The 21,507-nt window shown below is 40.3% G+C and overlaps 3 protein-coding genes across 4 annotated transcripts; 2 read left to right on the plus strand and 1 right to left on the minus strand.

The window, feature by feature from the left end:
* Positions 1-846: 846 nt before the first annotated feature.
* naxe (NAD(P)HX epimerase) lies at positions 847-6,212 on the plus strand. 2 transcript variants are annotated; one of them, XM_080045941.1, is made up of 7 exons: positions 847-1,001; positions 2,475-2,652; positions 3,057-3,165; positions 3,567-3,677; positions 4,366-4,476; positions 5,032-5,179; positions 5,651-6,212. In XM_080045941.1, the coding sequence occupies exons 2-7, from the start codon at positions 2,486-2,488 to the stop codon at positions 5,848-5,850; spliced, it is 846 nt and encodes a 281-aa protein (XP_079902067.1). In that variant the 5' UTR covers positions 847-1,001; positions 2,475-2,485; the 3' UTR covers positions 5,851-6,212. The 2 variants fall into 2 exon arrangements, with proteins under 2 accessions (XP_079902067.1, XP_079902068.1); XM_080045942.1 differs by having other exon boundaries at positions 862-920.
* A 2,186-nt stretch (positions 6,213-8,398) lies between these two features.
* On the minus strand, positions 8,399-15,053 carry LOC307264345 (sodium channel regulatory subunit beta-1-like). Its single transcript, XM_080045743.1, has 7 exons — positions 14,906-15,053; positions 14,058-14,230; positions 13,393-13,559; positions 11,540-11,777; positions 10,662-10,803; positions 9,262-9,339; positions 8,399-8,582 (listed from the first exon to the last, which is right to left on the minus strand). The coding sequence occupies exons 2-6, from the start codon at positions 14,122-14,124 to the stop codon at positions 9,267-9,269; spliced, it is 687 nt and encodes a 228-aa protein (XP_079901869.1). The 5' UTR covers positions 14,125-14,230; positions 14,906-15,053; the 3' UTR covers positions 8,399-8,582; positions 9,262-9,266.
* A 1,255-nt stretch (positions 15,054-16,308) lies between these two features.
* Positions 16,309-21,106, plus strand: zbtb22a (zinc finger and BTB domain containing 22a). Its single transcript, XM_080045132.1, has 4 exons — positions 16,309-16,462; positions 17,383-17,592; positions 17,962-18,718; positions 19,242-21,106. Exons 2-4 carry the CDS (start codon positions 17,395-17,397, stop codon positions 20,348-20,350), a joined length of 2,064 nt encoding a protein of 687 aa, XP_079901258.1. The 5' UTR covers positions 16,309-16,462; positions 17,383-17,394; the 3' UTR covers positions 20,351-21,106.
* Positions 21,107-21,507: the final 401 nt, after the last annotated feature.

Raw genomic sequence — 21,507 nt, forward strand, 5'->3', positions numbered from 1 at the left:
CATGTTAGGGTTAAACCTATTTACATACCTATCTACCTGTTGGCAGTTTACTTTGCGTGAATGTTCCTTTGGATATTCATGCAAGCTAAATACAGCAGACTTGAATATTTTCTAAATATGTTGTCTTTTACAATATTTTTTATTGAGAAGTTTATTGAGCAGTGACAAATACATTCTATATTGTTTCATATAAAATATCTATCTATCTATCTATCTATCTATCTATCTATCTATCTATCTATCTATCTATCTATCTATCTATCTATCTATCTATCTATCTATCTATCTATCTATCTATCTATCTATCTATCTATCTATCTATCTATCCATCCATCCATCCATCCATCCATCCATCCATCCATCCATCCATCCATCCATCCATCCATCCATCCCTCCCTCCCTCCCTCTCTCCCTCCCTCCCTCCATCCATCTATCCATCCATCTATATATCTATCCGGAGTAGGCCTATATTTACTTCAAAAATGTACAAGTAGGCTACGATTTCAAGATAATTGTGTTTTACTTGTATTTTCTACAGTTTTATACTTTTACTCCACAGCATTTCCTTGGAAAATATAGATTTACATTTTTCTGTCTCTATAGTTACTTTATGGATTATGAGTTTAGCTTCAACATTACAATGCAGTTCATATGTTACTGTTATGAGAATATTCAGATCAGCAGGGCTACACCGTCTATTCTCATGGTTTAGTATTTACAGAATATTCTATCTGAAATAACACGTGTACATATTTATTTTGATAATACATTTTCCACATCTAGTGTAGACCGGACTTTTATGTTGAAATCAAAAGCTGTTTCTACCCCGGAAGTGAGTGACATAATTGGCCTGCCAGTGTTGTTGCTGCAGCTGCACTCGCCCCTGTACCATTGATTTACCTGTACGTTATTATTTACCTGTAAGTTGTGTCGCTGCATTGTGTAAACAGGACAAACGTGCACGTGCAAGTGGTTTTCAGGGAAGCGCTCGTTAACAGTTGGTGAGTTTTTGTTAACAGTTTGTCGCGAGGTCATGCTAAAAGCTAATGCTAAAAACTAACAACTCCACAACAAACTTCACACACAAACTGACACTCAACACACCGCTTTAATTAACGTACTAACTCTATGTCCAGATAATATTAAGCACATGAAGTGGTGCACAATCACTCACTGAATGCTAATTTAATGTTAACAAATAGTGCTTCATTTAGTAGCTTTGTTTCTATGTCCTCGTTTTGTGGCATGCTGCTTATCATTTAATTCACTTTTTTTTCATTTTGAAAATAGACTGCAGAATTTTTAACTGACTTTAGTGACTTGAGAAAGCTGTCACTAATGAACTGAGTCCTTTATTGTTTTTATTGATTTAAATATCGAATGGCCTCAAGTGGGCGCTGCATCTTTCCATTCATTCCTAAATCCTCAACCTGACAACATTGTATTCCCCACAATAAAAAAAAAAAAGTTGGATCGTTTTTCACTAAAATAAAAAATATAGATGTGTATCCTATCTGTGATGCAACAATAATAAAAAAAGTTCAAGCAATCCCTGCATGTTTTAGAGTTTTATGAATATTTTGATGATTATTGAGAGAATATCTTGAGTTGCAACTATTTAGTCTAGGATAGTTGGTGTGACAATTAAATGTAATTATCGTCCTATACCTCAACTTTTCTTCACAGGTAAAACAATTTAACCCGGACACTGGGACATAGTAATGCTTTCAATTATTTTCTGACACTTTATTAATCAAGTGATTATTACAAAAATTACAATAATTAGTTGCAGCCCTTCTTAGTATTAAGATCGGCTCAGAATTATTCAGTTTGATCACTTTGCCATTATCAAAAGATCAGATATTTGTTATAAAAATGCAGAAAAAGTAATTTTCTTTCCCATCGAGATCATTGTTTCATTTCTTCCTATGAAGCGTTGTGTTGCCCTAGCAGCTAGAACATGTGATGATGGATGTTACTGGCCTAATGGGACAGCAGCGAGTAGCTGAGTAAACAGTCTGCAGGTGGGGCGAGGGAGAGAGGAACACACAGAGAAAATGCATTTGAGCTTGTGAGAGCAATGCAGCTGCTGCAGGAGGCCGCAGCGTCAGCACACTGAACCGCACAGCTTCCATTAGTGGCAAGATATATACATCCAACCATTCCACACCTGAACCGCAGATTGTTTGTTTTGGTCTTGGCTCTGCAGTTTCACTTATATCCGTGCATTAAAGGTGCAGTGTGTAATAAAGGTGAAGTTTACTGGCAGCCCCTATATGGCCAATAATAATTAGCCCAGAAATGTTATTTTTTATGATTAAAATATCATCCATAGGCTTAGCATATGAGATAAAGCTTGCTTGCTAAAAGTTGCATGTTGAGCAATTTTAAGTGATTAGCATAATAAGCTAATTTTAGTCACAGGATTAATAATTAAAGGTACAGTACGTAGTTTGTCTATTCTTGTGTTCCAGGACCCAGCTGGATGTTCAGGGTTCGTGCTCTGTTGGGGATCGGCTTCCTGGTGACATCACGGGCCCCGGCGGTCCTCGCTCAGACATGCCCGCTGTCCGCTGCCGCTAGCAACCACAAGAACGGCTGTTTGAGTAGCAGACCCGCCTCCACCATGGCTCACACCATCAAATATCTCGGGTAGGGATTTGAATCTTGTAGCATTTTTTGTGCAAAGAGCTGTAAAGACATTCAGAGGCTGTAAAGGTGCATTTAAAGAAATAAGAATATAATGGGACATTTTTTTATCTGTAATTTTTTTCAAAATGTGAATAAAATTGAGCATCCCCATGACAAAGGCATTAAGAAAAATTATATAATAATAGCATTCGTTGCACTGATTGTGTCAATTGCTGTTACATCTCATTTATGATTATCAGAGGAAAAATTAGACTGTTTCAGAAATATTTAAAAGTTCCTCGTCGCACCTTTAAATTAACTTAACTTACTGAAAAAATTAACTTTTACGTGATATTAATTTTATTTTCGATGCACTTACTGTATATATATGTATTCTGTCCACAATGACCTGTCCTGCTCCCCAGACAGGAGGAGGCGCAGCACATCGATGAGGAGCTGTTCAGTGAGTACGGCTTCAGCGTGGATCAGCTGATGGAACTCGCCGGCCTCAGCTGTGCCACGGCCATCGCCAGGGTGAGATGCCAGTCAGGACTCTTATTTTGAAAATAATAAATATATTGAAAAATCACCTGTCCACAGTAATGAACAGTTTAATCTCACCGTCTATTATAGTGTAATGATGATTTAATAAATGCACACTCCATAAGGACCTTTTAAATATTCCGCCTACTTGGAATCAACTTTATCAACTTTATTGTCATTGCACATGTTACAGAGCAACAAAATTACTTTTCAGTTTACACCCCGCCAAGAAACATAGAAAGACAGTGACCAATAACATGGGGGGACAGGAGAGTGTAACTGTCCAGCAGTATGTCAGTCAGGATTCTTATTTTGCTGCTGTAAAAAGCTGCTGTAGTTAAAATCCAGTTGTAGTGCATATTTGTATACATTTTCTCTGTCTTTTTGAACAGGCATATCCACTGACTTCCCTGGTGAAGACCCAACCGTCAGTGCTGGTGATCTGTGGACCAGGAAACAACGGAGGCGATGGGCTGGTCTGTGCCCGCCATCTCAAACTCTTTGTGAGTTTCCTTTACTAGACTACGTGACTGTTAGATAGTCTGCAGCAGTGCTGGAAAGTAACTAAATACGTTTTCTTAAGCAGTGTACATGTGAAGTCATTTTTTTAGTTGTGTCATGCTAACATCCTAAGTTTTATTCAAATTTATTTCGTTTTTGAGCTCAACCGTTTAATGTTACTTTAATTTAATGTAAATGACATGCCATGAGTTGCATTAAGTTAGAAAAAAACAATCCAACGTCCATTTGATACTTTACGAGTGTTGAACAGTTGTGTTTTCTTTTAATTTACCTTGGATCTAAGTCTTTAAAGGTGCTCTGAGGAACTTTCAGATTGTGTTCATTCTTGCCACCCCCTTTGGACAAAAGCGGTAGTGTTTTTACAACGCCAGCTGTAGTTCCTGGATGAGCGTATACCCATGACAAAGGAATTAAGAAAAACTATACAAATTGCATTGTTTGCACTGATGGTCTCATTTGCTGTTACGTGTCATTTAAGATCATCAGAGGAAAAATTAGACTGTTTCAGAAATATGTAAAAGTTCCTCATAGCAGCTTTAAAGTTAAGTTTGAGGTTCTTTCATTTAATGGAGTATTTTTACTTCATATTATTTTATACCAGCTATTTTGTTAATTTGATAAATTTTGCTCAGTCAAATGATTTTCATGTTTTTTTCCTTGTGTTGCCAGGGTTACGAGCCGGCCATCCTGTACCCCAAGAGGCCGAACAAGCCTCTGTTCCAGGGTCTGACCACACAGTGCCAGAAGATGGAGATCCCCTTCCTGTCTGAGATGCCTGAGGTTTGCTTTGTCAATACATAATGCAGCTATTGTTATATCCACAGTGGTCAGGAAAATCCTTCTGTGTATTATTGTGTTTATGAAACAATCTCAGTACTGTATCATAGACAATTCATTTGATGTGAGAATTTCACAATGCTGCATTTTAGATTAGATGAAAATGTAATTATCCATTTTTTATTGCAGGAAACAACGCATTCTCAAACTAAATTGTTGACCAACAATGAATAATGATGCCTAGTCTGAATTAATGGCATCTCTGAAATGACACTTTTTTGAGTGAGTTTACATGTGTACTTTAATGAAAAAAGGTGGACTTTATTTTTTAGGCGAAATAAAAAAACAAAAACAATTTTTGTGGAACATTTTATTTTGCAAGCTTAAATGATCGATGAGGCTTCCACACATTATTGATAACTAAATATGCAGAGTCTGACACATTTTTTAGGTTATTTACATGTGTTCTTTTGATGATAAAGGTAGATTGTTTTAAGGTAATGTAAATGTTAAGAAAAAAAAAACGATTTTATGTGGGATATTTTATTTATTTTTCAGGCTAAAATGATCAACGAGGCTTACAACCTGGTGATAGACGGCATCTTCGGCTTCAGCTTTGCGGGCGCGGTGCGGGAGCCGTTTGGTTCCATCCTAGCCGTGCTGAAGAAGACCACAGTCCCCATAGCCAGCATAGACATCCCCTCAGGTCAGACCTCACACAAGAATATGGATTTCAACCAAAGAAACACAATTTATTCTTCTATATAGCGCCGCACAATAATATGTTGTTCCACTGCTTTTCTTGATTTTGATTGAAGATTATGCAACACTTTCGGCTTCTTACTATTTCCAATTTCATCTAAGAATCATAAACTACACCCTCTTTAATCCGTTGTTTCTATTCAAACCTTTCTTATTGTTTAAAAGTGTTCTTCTCAGTTGGGTAAAATACGCAATTTCCAATTAATTATATGTACTGTATGGTTAAAGGGCCCACCCATAGAGGCTCAGTCCTCAGAAGCAGCAGACCACGGGTTCAAATCCGGCTTGTGGCTGTTTTCTGCATGTCATTCCCCTCTCTGCCCCATTTCATCTCTATCTCTCCAACCTGTCTAATAAAAGCATAAAAATTACCCCCAAAAAACTGGATTCTGACCTATTTGTTTTTGTTTTATAGGTTGGGACGTGGAGCAGGGCAGTGCGGACGGCCTGCAGCCCGACATGCTCATCTCTCTCACGGCTCCTAAGAAGTCTGCCGCCATGTTCAGAGGACGCTACCACTACCTGGGGGGCCGCTTCGTGCCCCCGGGCCTGGAGAGGAAGTACCAACTCAACCTGCCGCAGTATCCCGGCACCGACTGTGTGCTACAACTGTAGGAGAGGGTGTGGCTTTGGTGAGAGGGTGTCACCTTTAAAGGAATAGTGCAACACTTCCAATGGCACTTGATGAATTAGGAATGAAGATCCAGGCACTTTGCTAAAGAGCTAGCTAGCCTTGCTGTGTCTAAACTTGTGAAAGAGAGGTTGCCATATGTGGTACAATCATGTTGTTTAAGCTGTGTTTCCTCAAGATGTTATTACTGCACATAAGTCCCCTTAAAAATACTAACTTGTAAATTTCTTTTTTCCTACGGATAAAAAAACAAACAAAACAGAACTTGTTAATTTGTGAGGATTTTTTAAACTTCCAAAGCGTTAACACGATGGTTACTTCAGCTATTTGAAAATAAAAAAAATTATTAAAATATAAGTTGTGTCTGCACTGTTCTTTCTGTAACGACCACCATTAGTTTAAATTCTCTGAATATATTCATAAGAATTTCTATCGTGACGTGTGTGTTTTACCATCAACAGAAGACTTGCACAAACATACACATTTTGTTTTTTTATTAGTACACCTTATGATTTCATTGACTAGCAACTGGGGCCTGTTTCAGGTAGCTGGTTTTACATACTCTGGGTTTAATCATACGCTCTGAGTTGGTTAACTCAGAGCGCAGGGTTGATAAGCAACTCTGGGTTTTCGGTTACAGAACAGTGGATCAGCGTTGGGTTAATCAACTCTGAGCGTGTTCACTCTGGGTGGAGCGTGTGCATAAAAGCCATCGTCAATGGATCGCTGATAACATGATTCACCATGGAAACAGAAGAAACAAATGCGTGATCCTCCCACTTCTCCACTTCTCAAAAAAAGAAAAAAAAACTTCTCCGCTCCTCCCACTGGAGTTAGAAATATTAACGAATGAGTTTATGGTAGCCTATGGAGAATAATTAACGGGTATATTGTCACATAACTCTGATCTAATCTCCTCGGCAATTCAGAAAAAAACAGAGCAATCATTTCGCTTCCGTATGAGAAGCCATAGTCTATTTTAAAAAGTTACGCATATCAGCAGTAAAGTAATAAAGCTGGCGCGGCACAGCATTTCTGACAGTGTTTTATATTCGCTGTATTTGGGAAGCTGTAGCCTAATAGCCCACTGTGCAGTAAACAGACTGTCGCTTCTTTTAAATGGGGAGTGAAAGACATTAACGTCTGACACATAAGGTGACAGTTTCCATTGAAGAGCCTGATTGATTTATTATCAGATCCATTTTCCTCAAGTGATCACAGTTTAAATTATTATATAATTATTTATATAATTTTTATATTCATATTAGGCTATAATATGAATATAAAAGGGCTCGTCTGTGACTTTAGGATCGCACAAGTGAACAGTAGGCTAACAATCGCGTGCAGCCGCAGCGTTACATGAATCCACCTGACATAAATCTGTTCAGTGGCACAGACGTTAAAAAGCATACAATACAAATATGTTTATTAATCTGAATGTAGAGCATGTCACGATGTGTAAGGTGGCCGCCTATATGAACGGACCGAGGGCTGAGAACAAGGCTACTGATCAGATAAATGATCGGTCAAACGTAAAATCATCAGGAAATGATAAAAACATCCCGATGGAGATTTCTGTGGAGTGATTTTGCTTCAAACTGTACAGGGACGCGTGTGACAGTGACACTCCTTCTTCAGTCGGAGCTGCAGCGTAAAGTGAAAACAAACTCAGGGTAGGTCTAACCACCTATCCAGCAGGTTAGACCCATGGCGTATGTTGCCGCAGTAACTGACTCTCGGTTGCATTGAACCTGCTACCTGAAACGGAAAACCCAGAGTTTCCACCAACTCAGAGCGAACAAACTCCGGGTTGCCTCAAAACCAGCTACCTGAAACAGGCCCCTGGAAAGACAGCCTATCATAGTCCATCACATTCTATGTTAGAAATAACTGAACCTTACATGTTGTGTGTGTGTGTGTGTGTGTGTGTCTCATTTATACATTAGGTGGTGAAATTATGAAGTAAAAAGCATTCTTTCTTTTACAATCAGCTTAGTGGAGTCCAAAAGGACGCCCATAGTACCTTTTTATATATATTATGTAAATGCAAGACAACGAAAACTTAAAGAAATACTGTATATGCGTTCGACAATGTGGCTCATAAATGCATAAAGGTGTTCTCATGTTAAAGGCCTACTTCACCGGTTTGAATATGAAGGTGTATTGAATTCTGAGATCCTATGTAGTATAAATGTGCGAAAAAAATTGAAATCGGTTCATCCTAGCCTGAGAAAAGGCAGAAAGAGTGTTTTTTTTAACCCTATATTTCTCTTTCTCGTGACATCACAGAAAGAGAAATATAGGGTTAAAAAAAACGTACTTTGTAAATATTACTGTGATGTCACAGTAAAAGACATCACAGTAATATTTTCAAAGTAAGTTTTTTTTAACCCTATATTTCTCTTTCTGTGATGTCACGAGAAAGAGAAATATAGGGTTAAAAAAAACACCCTTTCTGCCTTTTCTCAGGCTAGGCTACTACATAGGATCTCAGAATTCAATACACCTTCATATTCAAACCGGTGAAGTAGGCCTTTAAGTGCATAACATGCTTTAGCGCGCAGACTAGTATATACAGTGCTGGTACCATGCTCTCTTTATATGTGAATGATTGGTAAAGGAAAAGTAAAATACAGAGTCGGGGTTGAAGAGGGGCTTCACGTTGTTTTCATGCAGGTCGGAGGGTGGAAAGATGTTGTTAATCCACGGAGGAAACCTGAAGATAAAGACAAACAATAACAAAGTATTAATGGATCTAATGGCATTCATTCAAAACCAATGTGTTAATAGGAAATCCAGTTTCTCAATAGATATCTCTAAAATAATGTTTTTAAAAAGGTGCAACGAGGGACTTTTAAATATTTCTGGAACAGTCTAATTTTTCCTCTGATGATCATAAATGACATGTAACAGCAAACGAGACCATCACTGCAAAGAATCCTATATTTATATAGTTTTTCTCAATGCCTTTGTCATGGGTACGCTCACCAAGGAATAACAGCTGGCAAAAACACTACCGCCTTTGTCCAAAGAGGGTGCAAGAATGAACACAAACTGAAAGTTCCTCGGAGCACCTTAAACTACAGTTTACTAAAATTAATGCAGTCTCATTTGCAGTCATGAAGGTTATAATGTTTTTTTTTTGTCTTACAATGGTGAAAATTCTATTTTAGTTTGTTGGATTGTTAATTTTTTATTGCATCATACTTACATACGAGTGATTGAAATAAAATATTAAATCTGGCCTTAATATTAATGGGTTGCACAAAATATTAGATAACAGTTTTAAAAACCGTCTTCAGACAATGGCTTCGGAAAAAATGACTTCACTGAATGGCAAATATCTCATTTTGGAATGACACGGCTGCTCGCATGCATTCTCCGTGTCAACATACCTGTGCTATTCTCCGACCTGCACCGCACCTTCTTTACTGTCCAACGGCAACGGGTTTATCGCTAAATATTCAGCGTTTCTAGAAGGCGGGGAAAAAGCAAAAAACAAACCATTAGTGCATATGTTTAACTTTGAACTTTAAAACAGTGAAATGGGTGAAATAAACAAATAAAATGATAAAAGACGAATCATCACAGCTAAGGTTGTATGACTGGTCTTTTTGTTGACTTACAGGAGGTTGTTTTTGGATTGGTTTTTGGTTTTGCATTTCGTTTTCGAGTTTGAGTTTACTAGGGAGGAGGATGGCGGGACGGTAACATGACAGGTGGACGGACACGGGGCGCGTGAGGTGTTAGACAGAGAGACACAACGTGAAAACACACACACACACACACAAATGAAACATTGATAATCTTAAACAATAAGTCGGCTGGACGAACGGTAAAGTGGAGGAATAAGAACCGAGCAGAGGATGCAGCAAGGTCAAAACTTAAAGCTACAGTGCGTAACTTTTCCATAGAAATGAATGTCAGGTTACATTCAAGCCATCGACAAATGAGTTGAGATCAGCTCCACAAAACTCTCGGTAGACACTCAGAAAAATCCCAAGAACTGTTCCGGTTGTTCAGTTCTGCTAAGAAAAAACCTTACCTCATGTAGATGTGCCGACAGTGTCCAGAATGCACCAGAAGTTACGCACTTTAGCTTTAAATTAAACGTGTGACTTCGGCAGTATAACATGAATGAAGTATGGCGGTATTCATGGGGGAAATACACACTTTTCAAAGCATTTATTTTGAACACATCAGTTACTTTGAGAGTAAAGGCCCAGTACCACCAAAACATTTTTCACAGGGATTCAGTTTAAATTAACAGATTTTCAAGCCAAATATTGCTTTTTTTTTTTTCATTGGTTGTAAGACGGGGCCTCATCCCAGATGTGTGTTGTTTCTACTTTACACGCAATAGGGCGTGACTGATATATCCGTATCCTGCCAATATGCTGCACAAAAATCATTAACAAAAAATTGTAGTTTATAAATACCAAAGATTTGTCATTTAAAAACACAAAAAAAGGTTGATATATCATAACTGGATTTTTTTTGCAATCTTAAACATCTTAAGAGGTGTTTGCCTTAAACAAATCCAGTTGTTTGCGTTCAGCGACACACATGCTTGTCCAAGAAAACCTTGTATCTCCACTGCATTAACTGAGAAATGCAGTGATGTTTAAATATTTAACATGACATCCGGCTATAGTCACTTAAGAGGTTTGCATTAGTCAAAGAAAGAATCTCTGAATCAATAACTATAACCGAATCACCACCCAATCAGATGGAGTTACAAGGTTTTCGCAGCATGCCTACAGTACCGATGTAATGTAATAATAGAAGTACTTACGCTGCTTCTCGTATTGCTTCTTCCCCGTGCGCTGATATCTTGCCGTAGCAGTATATCATCTCTATGAGCAGCCAGACCTGCAGGCCAATGATGGCCACGTACATCATGACCTCGGACACGATGGAAGCCGTTCCTCTGGTCGCTGCAAAGATCAAGAAATCAAGAAATCAGACAAAGAAGCAACACGGGCCGTTCGTGGTTTACACAAAGCAAAAACTGTCTTGAATTTTAAGTCTGATGTACAAATGAAGGGATTTTTTTCAGTGTGTAAAAACGTGTTTACAGTTTAAGAACACAGTCTGGTCAAAGATTCAATGGACTGCATGATAGTGTTCCCGTCCTTACGTGTCAGACCTTTTCAATCCCAAACTCCATATCTCATTATTTCTAAATACATCAATGGCTTCCTGAGGCCAAGACAGATCTGCTTCTATAAGAAATGCTTAAAGGATGAACTCAAACAGAAACCTTTAAAAAGGTGCTACGAGGAACTTTTAAATATTTATGAAAGTCTAGTTTTTCCTCTGATGATCATAAATGACATGTAACAACAAACGAGACCATCAGTGCAAAGAATGCTATTTTTATATAGTTTTTCTTAATGCCTTTGTTCAGGTACGTTCACCCAGGAACAACAGCTGGCGTAGTAAAAACACTGCCGCTTTTGTCCAAATGGGGTGCAAGAATTAACACAAACTGAAAGTCCCTCTGAGCATCTTTAATATGAATGCTTTGAATTCTTCCAATGTTTTCAAAACCTAATACGTCTTCTCTAACTCCTCCAACTTTATGTTTTTAAATCCTCCAACTGATCCAATCTGTCTCATATTTATCGCGGACAAAAAAAAAACTGCGGGTTTGTTTTTGACGTTGTATACCTTTAGCCACGACGGTGAGCTTGAAGACTTTGCTGATTTCGATGTTGTATTCGTAGTTATCGTAGAGCAGGGTGCGGTAGAAGAAGCAGCGGTAGGTTCCCGTGTCGTTGAAGGTGACGTTGAGCACGTATATGGAGCCATCTTGGATATCGTTGCTCCTCTTGCTGCCGTTCCAGTCCAGACGGTCCATGAAGTCATCGTGTTCGATGGTGGGTCCCTCCTCGTTGTAGCTGTAGATCTGGCGTAAACAGAGACATAAAAGGTTAGTCAGAAAACTGCTAAATGTACAAATCATGGACAAGATCTAAGTATTGTCATCTATTGCATTTAATGTCTATATTCTGCTTTCTTCTTTCTGTTGTATTTATTTAAAGGTGGTCTTAGGAGCCTTCAGTTTTTTTTATTCTAGCACCCCCTTTGGATAAAAGCGTTAGTGTTTTTACTATGCCAGCTGTAGTTCCTGGGTGAGCATACCTATAGCAAAGGCATTAATAAAAACTATGTAAAAAAATAGCGTTATTTGCAGTGATGGTCTGATGTTTCATGTCATTTATGATCAGAGGACAAATTTGACTGTTTAGAAATATTAAATAGTCCACTGTAGCACCTTTTTTAAGAGTTTGGTAGGTTTCCTCCTTAGGCTGTTAAAATGTGAATGTATCCCTTAGGGTTCAATTCAATTTGATCTTCTTTTTTAAAATGATATTACATACCACATATAGTTGTAACCATGGGTTATATTTGTGTATTTGCCACATTAAGAAGCATGAGGGAAAATCGATGACAAAAATCAAGATCATCGAATGAGTTGCTACAGTATTGTGTTGGAAAGGGACACACTTTTTGGGGGTGGGGTCAAATAGTCAATACACAAATTTTATTCTAAGCCTTATACATACAGGAACATGATCACAGCATCCGCTCCAGTGACAGAGTGTCCCACACAAGGCCAGCACAGTCGTTTGTCTTCTCTAATGCTCTCTGTGGTGTTAAATATCACAATTGATTCCATGTGCACCTCGTGACGACCTCAGCACTGGGCGCGATCATGCAATCGGGTTTGTGTGTGTGTGTGTGTGTGTGTGTGTGTGTGTGTGTGTGTGTGTGTGTGTGTGTGTGTGTGTGAGAGAGATAGAGAGAGAGAGAGAGAGAGAGAGAGAGAGAGAGAGAGAGAGAGAGAGAGAGAGAGAGAGAGAGAGAGAGAGAGAGGAAGGAAGTGAGCTTGGCTGTGCACTCTATAAGCATGCATATAAAAATAGCTTTTAGTGTCTGGTTGAATGTGACTAAAATCCCCTTCAGAAGAACAAAACCTTCCTGTACTGAATGTTTTTGCTGCATCAGTAGTTGGATTTGTTTATTTATTTTTTGCTGGCATCAGATTAAAAATTCTCCAGCAAGGGCACATTTAGTAAGTCAGTACTGGTGGTAGGATGTCCTACAGGAAAAGGGGCCGACTAGTAACCATGAGGTCGCTGGTTGGATCCCCGGCACCGGACAGGAGGGTATTAGTAGTAAAACTAGTGGTGGCTAATATTACATCTACGGTGCCCCACCATCTCTACCATTGTGTCCTTGTGAAAGACACTTAACCCCTAACTTATTTGACTCTACCAGAAGTGTGGTAACTCGAGAGGGTGCAAAGAACGAATTTTGATGCACCTTGTGTAAATTGACAAATACATAAATTTAACTTAAGTAAGTAAAAGTAAGTAACACATTTGAATCAGGAATCAGCTTTAATTTGTCATTGCACATGTTACAGAACAACGATAATCTGTTATACCCCGCCAAGAGACATACAATGACAGTAACCAATACATGAGTGACAGGAGGGATAAACTTTTGCAACTCACGCGAACAAAGTCTTCATCCCCCTTGGGCCTGAAGTACCATTGGACGGTGGCCGATGCGCGGACCTCACTCCTCCTCTTGCAGGAGATGCAGCCGAGCTTGAAGCCTTTTCCCGCCACTGCCTCCGTGTCAGAGTCCACCTCTGCACACGCACCGCGACCCTCACACACTGTTTACAACAACAACACAAGATTCAAGTTATTTATTGTCATATGAACAGTACACACAGGAAGTTGCATTCTATGATTAAATTCTATTCACACACACACACACACACACACACACACACACACACACACACACACACACACACACACACACACACACACACACGTACACATGTATTGAAATAAACTATGTGCAATAGAACAGTGTGCAATTTTCAGTTTTAGAAAATAAAATATGTTCAATTTCCAGTGTACAGCGTAAAGTGCAAGATGTGCTAAACATGGCAGTAGAAAAAACAAAATAAAAACATTTTAAAGGTGTGTATAGATATAGATATACTTATGAATGGGAATAGATGAATACAACAGGGTCAATATGAATATATACGGTGCAAGTATGAATTCAAGTGAACGTAAACAATGTTATGGGTTAGGAGACAGACAATCATCACTCCAGCTGTAGTCAGCTCCAGGGAATTCAGATCATAGGTTATACTCACAGGACAGGGAGGAGAGGAGAGAGAGCAGCACTAGTAGCTGTTTCGCTGCCATGATGTCCCGGGACATTAGTGGAGATGATTCGGTCGACCTCGAGCCTCAAGAAGTCCAGACTTTGACGTCACCAACGCTCCAAGTTTGGAGCTCCGAAAGATGACACTCATAAACTGAGCACCTGCCAAGTTTGTGTATTAATATTTGAACTTATTTTGGCAATTGTGCTGCTATGTTATAGGCCTATTGTATTTGAAGAAGGCTAGAGCTGCAATTTCTCTAAAAGCAGTGCATCTGTCATAGGCGAATATAACTTGAGTGTGTAAGGCAGCAAGCCACCACAAATGTATTATATTGTAAAGTGCCAAATATTTCTGTCTACAAGCGTCCCTTTGTTCACCACTATTGAAACCCCAGTCTGTGCCTCAGTTTTTTTTTGGCTCTGGCCGTTTATGACAGAATATTTCAGATTTGGAGACAGTCACACTAATCATCTAATACATTCTAGGGGTGTGAGCTTTTTAGCCCTTTGTGTAAAGAATCCAGATTGAGCCCATAGGGGGACACAGGGTTTCTCCATAACAACCTGAGACTTGATTTGAATTTTTTCTTTTGATGTCCTACTCTGAGATGCACAGGGCGGTCGTTACACCTGCATGGGGCCCAAATATAGCACCAATAGGCTAATAATATACAGACTATGGCTACTACACAATGCTTGGAATAAGTGTTTTTATAATGTAGGCTACAACATGGCTACTGACTAAGAATCAACAATAGGCTTACACTCACACCCAAGAAGTGAATATGTAGCCTAATTAATTGGCATGCTCTGTGATAAGAATTAAATAGCTACCTCTTAACAGGCCACACGCGCCCAGTAGTAAACACCTTGGCCAATCTAATAATCCAGAGATACGGATCAGTGAAATCAGATCCTACTGTCCAGATAGAAAGGCCTGCTCCTGCTGAGTCGGGAGAAAAAAAATATTTAAAAAATACTGTCCTCCTCTCCCGCGATGACAGCTGAACTGAAGACCTGTAATGTTAATCTAATGATGGTCCTCGTGCTCTTCGGAGAGATGCTTCGCTCGTGCAGGCTCCGTAAAGGCTACAATAAAGAGAAAAAAGAGAAAAAGAAAAAGAAAACAATGTAATATTATTTAAAAAACAACCTCCTGTTCCAGTGAGCGGTGATTTCTCCTGCGCCACACACACACACTCACACACACAGACACACAGACAGAGGAACGCTGCAGATGCACTGCGGTAAAAAATGTAAAAGGCTGTGCGCGTGTTGTGGTCGAGCAGATGATGCACGCGAGGTCAGTTAAAGCTAATAAACGCCATTGTTTTTGAACGGATACAATTTTTTTTAAGGTTTGTAGGTAAAAATTGCCGCGGGGGCCCTCACCTCGCATCCATAGCGCCTGTTAGGAGAAAGAAAGGGCTCGGGCAGATGCGCTGGTATAAAGGCGGACTGGCCCTTTAAATCGACTCCAGCTAGGCGGGTGGATCCAATGATAAAATGTTTCCATTTTTAACTGATAATAACACCAGTGGACATGATAACGCTGGGAACAAACAGTCAATAACTTCCATTACTTTGGAAGACCATTTCAATGGGAAAAAAAGTTGTGTTAGGAAACATATCAACACTGAGATTTGTTCTGTTTTTTAAAAGGTCATATTTATGAGATACAAGTCAAATGTTGTATAGGATAAAATTCTAAATTATGAAGTAAGAAATTGAAATTATCATCTCTTAGCTCATATTTTCGTCTTTATAAATGAATAACATGAGATTTGTAGGCTATCTCCTTATTTCGAAAAAAAATGTCAATTAGCCTATATGAGATAGCCTATTTTGACTTTTTACGTCATCGTTTTGAAAGTGCCATAATCGTGAGTTTAAAAGTCAAAATTGAGATAAAAATTTAAATTTATTAAATGAAAAGCTCATTCTTTAGACGAGCTCATAACTATTGAAGGACATGATAGGGCTACTTGATAATAAAAATATCCTCATCACGAGAAATCCTTTATGAGAAATATATCTCAAATTAGACTAACTAACTGTTATGTATTCAGCTTTTTAAATATATAATACACTATATGAGTTTAACATAGACAGTGTGATTGCATGTTATAATAATAAACACTATAATAAAAAAAATATCCTCTGGTGTCCCGCTGTCAGGACGCTGATTGGCTCATTCAGAATCAGCTCCGCCTCCGGGCAGCTGCTAGCATCACTGGCCTGCTACTGTTATTGTTTTGTTTGTTCGTTATTTTGCACTGACAAGCGACGGCACGTTTTCTGTGGAATTCAACATGTTGAAGAACAACAATGTCGCGCTGCAAATAGCGAGAGACGTTTTCCTATAAAGTAAACAAGCTCGGCATATCAAAGGTAAAGTAACTAAGCTAACCATAGCTGCAAGTAAGCTAAGTTAGCAACAACAAGCTAACGCAAGATTGGTTTAGCAGGAACAGTGAGGCAGAAACATTGAATATTGTTTTCGTGCTCCATAACCAGACTTCATGTTAATAATACTGTTTTTTAATGTGAATACAGTGAGCGCCGTGTACCATGTGGGAAGCTAACATTAGCTAACTGTTAGCCAAATGTGACAGCATCAGGTGGAATCTACTGTACAATACACATCCCAGTTGGTTATGCTTACAACTTGTTTTTATTGAAAAATTTCTTAAATCTGACGCTAGAGAAAGCCAAAATAAAGTGAGTCCATGTCACAGTCTGTTTATATAAGGATGTTAGCTTAACGGTTCCTTTTTGTTTACTGTTGTTTTGGATCTGTCCTCACTCCCTGTATTTACCTTTTGTGTTGTAGCCATGGACCTATAAAGAAAGGTTGTAGCATTGTCTTCAGTAAGACGTTTAGACATTGCAGTGTGTCGACTTACATGCATTGTAAATGTTTTATGATCAATAATAGGCTAGCACAGCTCAGTACGTTGTAAACTATATATTATAGACATATGAACATATTCTGTATTTAACCCTACATATTGACATGTTCCCTAAAATTATCCGGCCAACAAAGAAATCAAATACTGACGAGAACAGAAATGTATGCAAAAGGAAGTACAGGAGCACATGCACCGTATACGGAAGTAACCTTAGAAAACCAAAATACTACAGGTTTAAAGGTTAGTGTACCGACTGTTACAAGATAAAGCATTCAGAATAGGTTCTAAAGAAAACCTGTATACACACACATTAGAAAAATAACTCAAAAAGTGTTTTGATTTACAGAATATCATGAAAAAAAAGTCATCCATGTTTTTTTAAAAAATGTTCTCTCTTAGTTTTCCCTGACCATGGATCCCAGCTGCAGTGGCTCGGCCGGTCTGACGGTGCAGGTGTGTTTCCCTGGCGCCCGCGCGGCCGTGTTGGACAACCTGAACCGGCAGCGTGAGGAGGGCCGGCTGTGCGACCTCTCCATCCAGGTGCAGGGCCACGTGTTCAGGGCGCATCGCTGCGTGCTCGCTGCCTCCTCGCCTTACTTCCATGACCAGGTAGGCCAGGGTTTATTACTCATTCATTTTGGCATTTTTTTGTAAAGCTTTATTGGATAGTTAGGAGTTAAAATCCAGAGTTAATACACAGCCTAGGCTCTGTAAACTAGCTACGGTGGGAGCCTTTGTTTACGTACTAGTCTACAGGTAGCTGATTGTGAGCAGACATTCACTGATTTTCACTCGAAGGGATTTCGACAACAAGCAATCTCCAGACTCGCTGACTCCACCTTTTAAACTATAGAATCGCATTTAAATGTAATCATTCATCTTCCCCTACTGTCGTTGTTTTGTGACCAATTCACTGGCTTCTATTCTTGTTCAGAGGCCTATAACTAACTGAGTATGTCTGTCCCTGTCCTTCCACAGGTGTTACTGAAGAACGTCACCACGGTGTCCCTGCCCTCGGTGATGGACCCCGTGGCCTTCCAGAGCGTCCTGAGCTCGGCCTACACCGGCCAGCTGAGCATGGTGCACGACGACATCGTCAACTACGTGACCGTGGCCAGCTTCCTGCAGATGTGGCACATCGTGGACAAATGCACCGAGATCCTGAAGAGGCCACGCCCCTCCGCAGAAGTTACCGAGGCGACCGGCGCTCACTCTGGGGGCACCGCGTCCCGGCAACAGTCGCCAAGCAGCACGGACTGTTTGTACCTGGAAAGGGAAGGGAGACGGAAAGAGAGGAAGCCCGACGCCTTGCCTCCGTTGGCCACGTGGAGACGGCCGCAGCAGTTTGCCAGATGGGGGCGACCGCGGCCCTCGTCCACCCAGCACTTAGCCGACTCTCAGCTGGACGTCCCGCCCGGCTACTCAGAGGGCTATTACACCAGCTGTGAGGAGGCCTGGGGGTCCAACCAAAACCCCAAAACTAGTCACTTTGCTCAGGAAGGGCCGGGACAGTTCAGCAGACACCACGGACAGACTTTCACCAGCGCTGAAGCTTTGAAGCAGAAAGTCAGGTTCCATCAACGAACAGCGCCGCAGCCGTTACCCAGCAACGATAAGAATAGAGAGATCGGGGACGGAGATGAAAGGAGGAAGAGTGAGAGAAGAGAGATAGAGGCCGACGAGGGAGTAGGAGACGTGGAGAGGAAGGAAGGATTCACACAACTGGGACACTGTGGTGAGATTAAGACACAACAGCCTCATTTTACTGTGAGCATGACAGGATAATAGGCCTCTGTCCAACAAAATGCCATGGCAATTTATTCAATTCCACTTATCCAGACACAGTCATAGCTGTATGGGGAACATTGAAATTGAAAAATGTCAAGTTTGATTACAGCTTTTTCTCCTAATTTATTTCTGGCACAAGACATAATACAGAGTTACTGTCAGTAAATTCAATAAAATCTTTGCAAGTAAAAAAGCTAAAAACTCTTATCAAAACACCTTTTCAACGTTCATAAAGGTGAACGTGTTTTAATCTGCTCCCTCTGCCCACAGTCACAAGCACATATGGTTAATCGCAATTGCTGGCCAAATAATTAATTTTTTTCAACAGTCAAATGTGTACATGATAAAATTGCTGTCGTTAAACCGTTTATAAATGATTGTAATCGTTCACACCCCTATCTTCTATTCTAAAGCTTCTACTTAGTCTAAATATATAACACACATTTTTGTCTTGACATTGTCTCCGGCAGACTTCCACCCAGTTTCAAATGAGGTCGTGCGAGCGGAACCCGCCGCGGGGAATGCGAGTGCCGAGGAGACAAAGGAGAAAGCTCAGAGAAGTTTACCAGTAAGTGAACCTTCCTCAGACCTGCCCGGTTCTATCCACGCTTCCCAAACAGTTGACGGGGGTCCTGTGATGGGGCGGTTGCCGTGGCAGAGCGGTCCCTGGTCCCAACAGGGCGCAGAGGAGGGGGGGGGCGGCTGCAGCAAAGACCAAGAGGACGAAGAAGAGGAGGAAGAGGAGGATGTTGACTTTGAATGTTTGGCAGCAGCAGGAACCTTCAACAGAGGCACTTATGACGAGATCGCAGACGGCACGGGACAGGTTTCCCAGAGGCCTTTGGTGCCCGCGTCTCCCGACTTCACCTTGGCAACGACCTCCGAAGTGAACTGGCCCTCCACCTCTACGGGAACAGGACAGGGCGACTCATCGGCTTTAAATCGCAACATGTCCCCCTCCCCTTCCTCCGCTGCCTTTCCTCCACCCTCTTCCCCTCCGACCCCTTCCTCCTCATCCTCCGTGTCCCTCGCCGGCGCCCCCTACACGGGCAAGGTCCACTTCTGCCACTGCGGGAAAGCCTACACCCTGAAAAGCATGCGCGACCGACACGTCAAAATGCAGCATCTCAACTTACGCCCCTTCGGTTGTCCCGTCTGCACAAAGTCGTTCAAAATGAAGCACCACCTCACCAAGCACCTGAAGACGCACGGCGGGCTGCGGCCGTACGAGTGCGGACTGTGTGGGAAGAAGGTAATTTGGAGAGATAGCTTTCTGAGGCATCAGGCCAGATGTGAGAGACTTGCTTCTTCTAGCTCGGGAGCTAACGGCAACAGCACAAGCACAGCCGCGGCGCATATAGACGACAGATATGGTTATGGGTTTGAAGACGGCGAGGCTTTCATTGCAGCGGGAGGACAGGTGAAAGTGGAACAGGTGGATTTTCACGGGGAGATGGAGGAGGGGATGAGCGTCGGCCTGTTGGGCAGTGTGCCTGGGATTGTGGATTGTGGACAGAATCTGGGCGCTGGCGGCCATGTTTTTAAACAAGAGGCGAGTGAGGGTTTTGGCGGGAATTAAACGTTGATGTCAAACAGTGAGTTATGGCACTTTATACACATGAACATGATACACACAAATACATAGAAGAAGGACAATGACGACTTCAAAAGTCTATGGATGGACAACAATCATGAAATGTTTCTATAGCAGCCATTTTTATTGTACCTAGGGAAGCACCGAAATGATTTTTTTTTTCTGAAACCGAGTTTAACATTATACCAACAAAGCACAATATAACTTCAAATGAATGAATAAATTATGACAAAATATTTTCATTCAGTCATGTTTGACTCATCATTCCATGCTGGTTTCTATTTGATCACTTCATCAAAAATATCATTGTTCGGTAAAAAATATTTTTTTTTTAAGTATTTTATTGTGGAAAATTCGGTTCATCTCTAGTTCTATCCATTTTCTGCTATTTTTTCTTCTTCATGTAAATGGTGTTATGAAAAAAAGGGACAATTATCATGCGTTTCATTCCAGTGATCCTTTTCAGTTTGTGCACTGCCTTCATGTAGACTCCTCCTTGTTGAGTGATGCTGTTAAATGTAATCTCTCTGACTGGCAATGTTGTGAATGTAATTCCTGAGCCAGAATAAAGTTAATTTGCTTTTTGCACATAAATTATTTGCCACTAATCTGCATTAGAATTAGAACATATAAACAAGGGTCTGAACATTTCTGTGCCATATTGATGTCTCTTCCCGCTATGTAAAGGAAAGTAACCTTGGTATATTATGTAAATAAAAGCAGTTTGGATTTTTTCTCAGATTGATTGTGAGAGTTGGGAATTATTTTACAGCTCTGTGGATCATTCTAGAACACTGAGGGCTGGTTATAGAACACTGGCTGATTCTAGAACATTTCCTTTTGCAGCAACAATGGTGGAGCACCAGAGGTCCCTGTTGCTCAACACTGTTTGAAGAAAAGCATCATCTTACATCAAAGAACCAGACATCTATTGCTATTCCAATTAAAGCATAACCAAAACAGAGAAATTGAAAAAATTACATAATAACTCAATAACTAACGAAAAAAAAAGCACATTCTAAAACTAATTGCGAATTTCATCACTTTGTCTGAAATGTGTTAAGCTCTTTTCATGTGATGCAAAAATGTCTCAAGCACAGAGAAAATAGCCTACTGCCTCCCCTTTGTGCCAATTATTTCAG

The sequence above is a fragment of the Ammodytes marinus genome (assembly GCF_949987685.1).
Source record: "Ammodytes marinus genome assembly, chromosome: 17".
Taxonomy (NCBI): domain Eukaryota; kingdom Metazoa; phylum Chordata; class Actinopteri; order Uranoscopiformes; family Ammodytidae; genus Ammodytes; species Ammodytes marinus.

Coding starts and splice junctions, on each gene's coding strand:
- zbtb22a (XM_080045132.1), top strand. CDS start 17,395: ATGGATCCCAGCTGCAGTGGCTCGGCCGGTCTGACGGTGCAGGTGTGT. Junction 17,593..17,961: donor CGCCTTACTTCCATGACCAG/GTAGGCCAGGGT, acceptor GTCCTTCCACAG/GTGTTACTGAAGAACGTCAC. Junction 18,719..19,241: donor CACACAACTGGGACACTGTG/GTGAGATTAAGA, acceptor TGTCTCCGGCAG/ACTTCCACCCAGTTTCAAAT.
- naxe (XM_080045941.1), top strand. CDS start 2,486: ATGTTCAGGGTTCGTGCTCTGTTGGGGATCGGCTTCCTGGTGACATCA. Junction 2,653..3,056: donor CACACCATCAAATATCTCGG/GTAGGGATTTGA, acceptor CCTGCTCCCCAG/ACAGGAGGAGGCGCAGCACA. Junction 5,180..5,650: donor CAGCATAGACATCCCCTCAG/GTCAGACCTCAC, acceptor TTTGTTTTATAG/GTTGGGACGTGGAGCAGGGC.
- LOC307264345 (XM_080045743.1), bottom strand. CDS start 14,124: ATGTCCCGGGACATCATGGCAGCGAAACAGCTACTAGTGCTGCTCTCT. Junction 13,560..14,057: donor TCTCCTCTCCTCCCTGTCCT/GTGAGTATAACC, acceptor TGTTGTAAACAG/TGTGTGAGGGTCGCGGTGCG. Junction 11,778..13,392: donor GGGATGAAGACTTTGTTCGC/GTGAGTTGCAAA, acceptor TGTTTACGCCAG/ATCTACAGCTACAACGAGGA.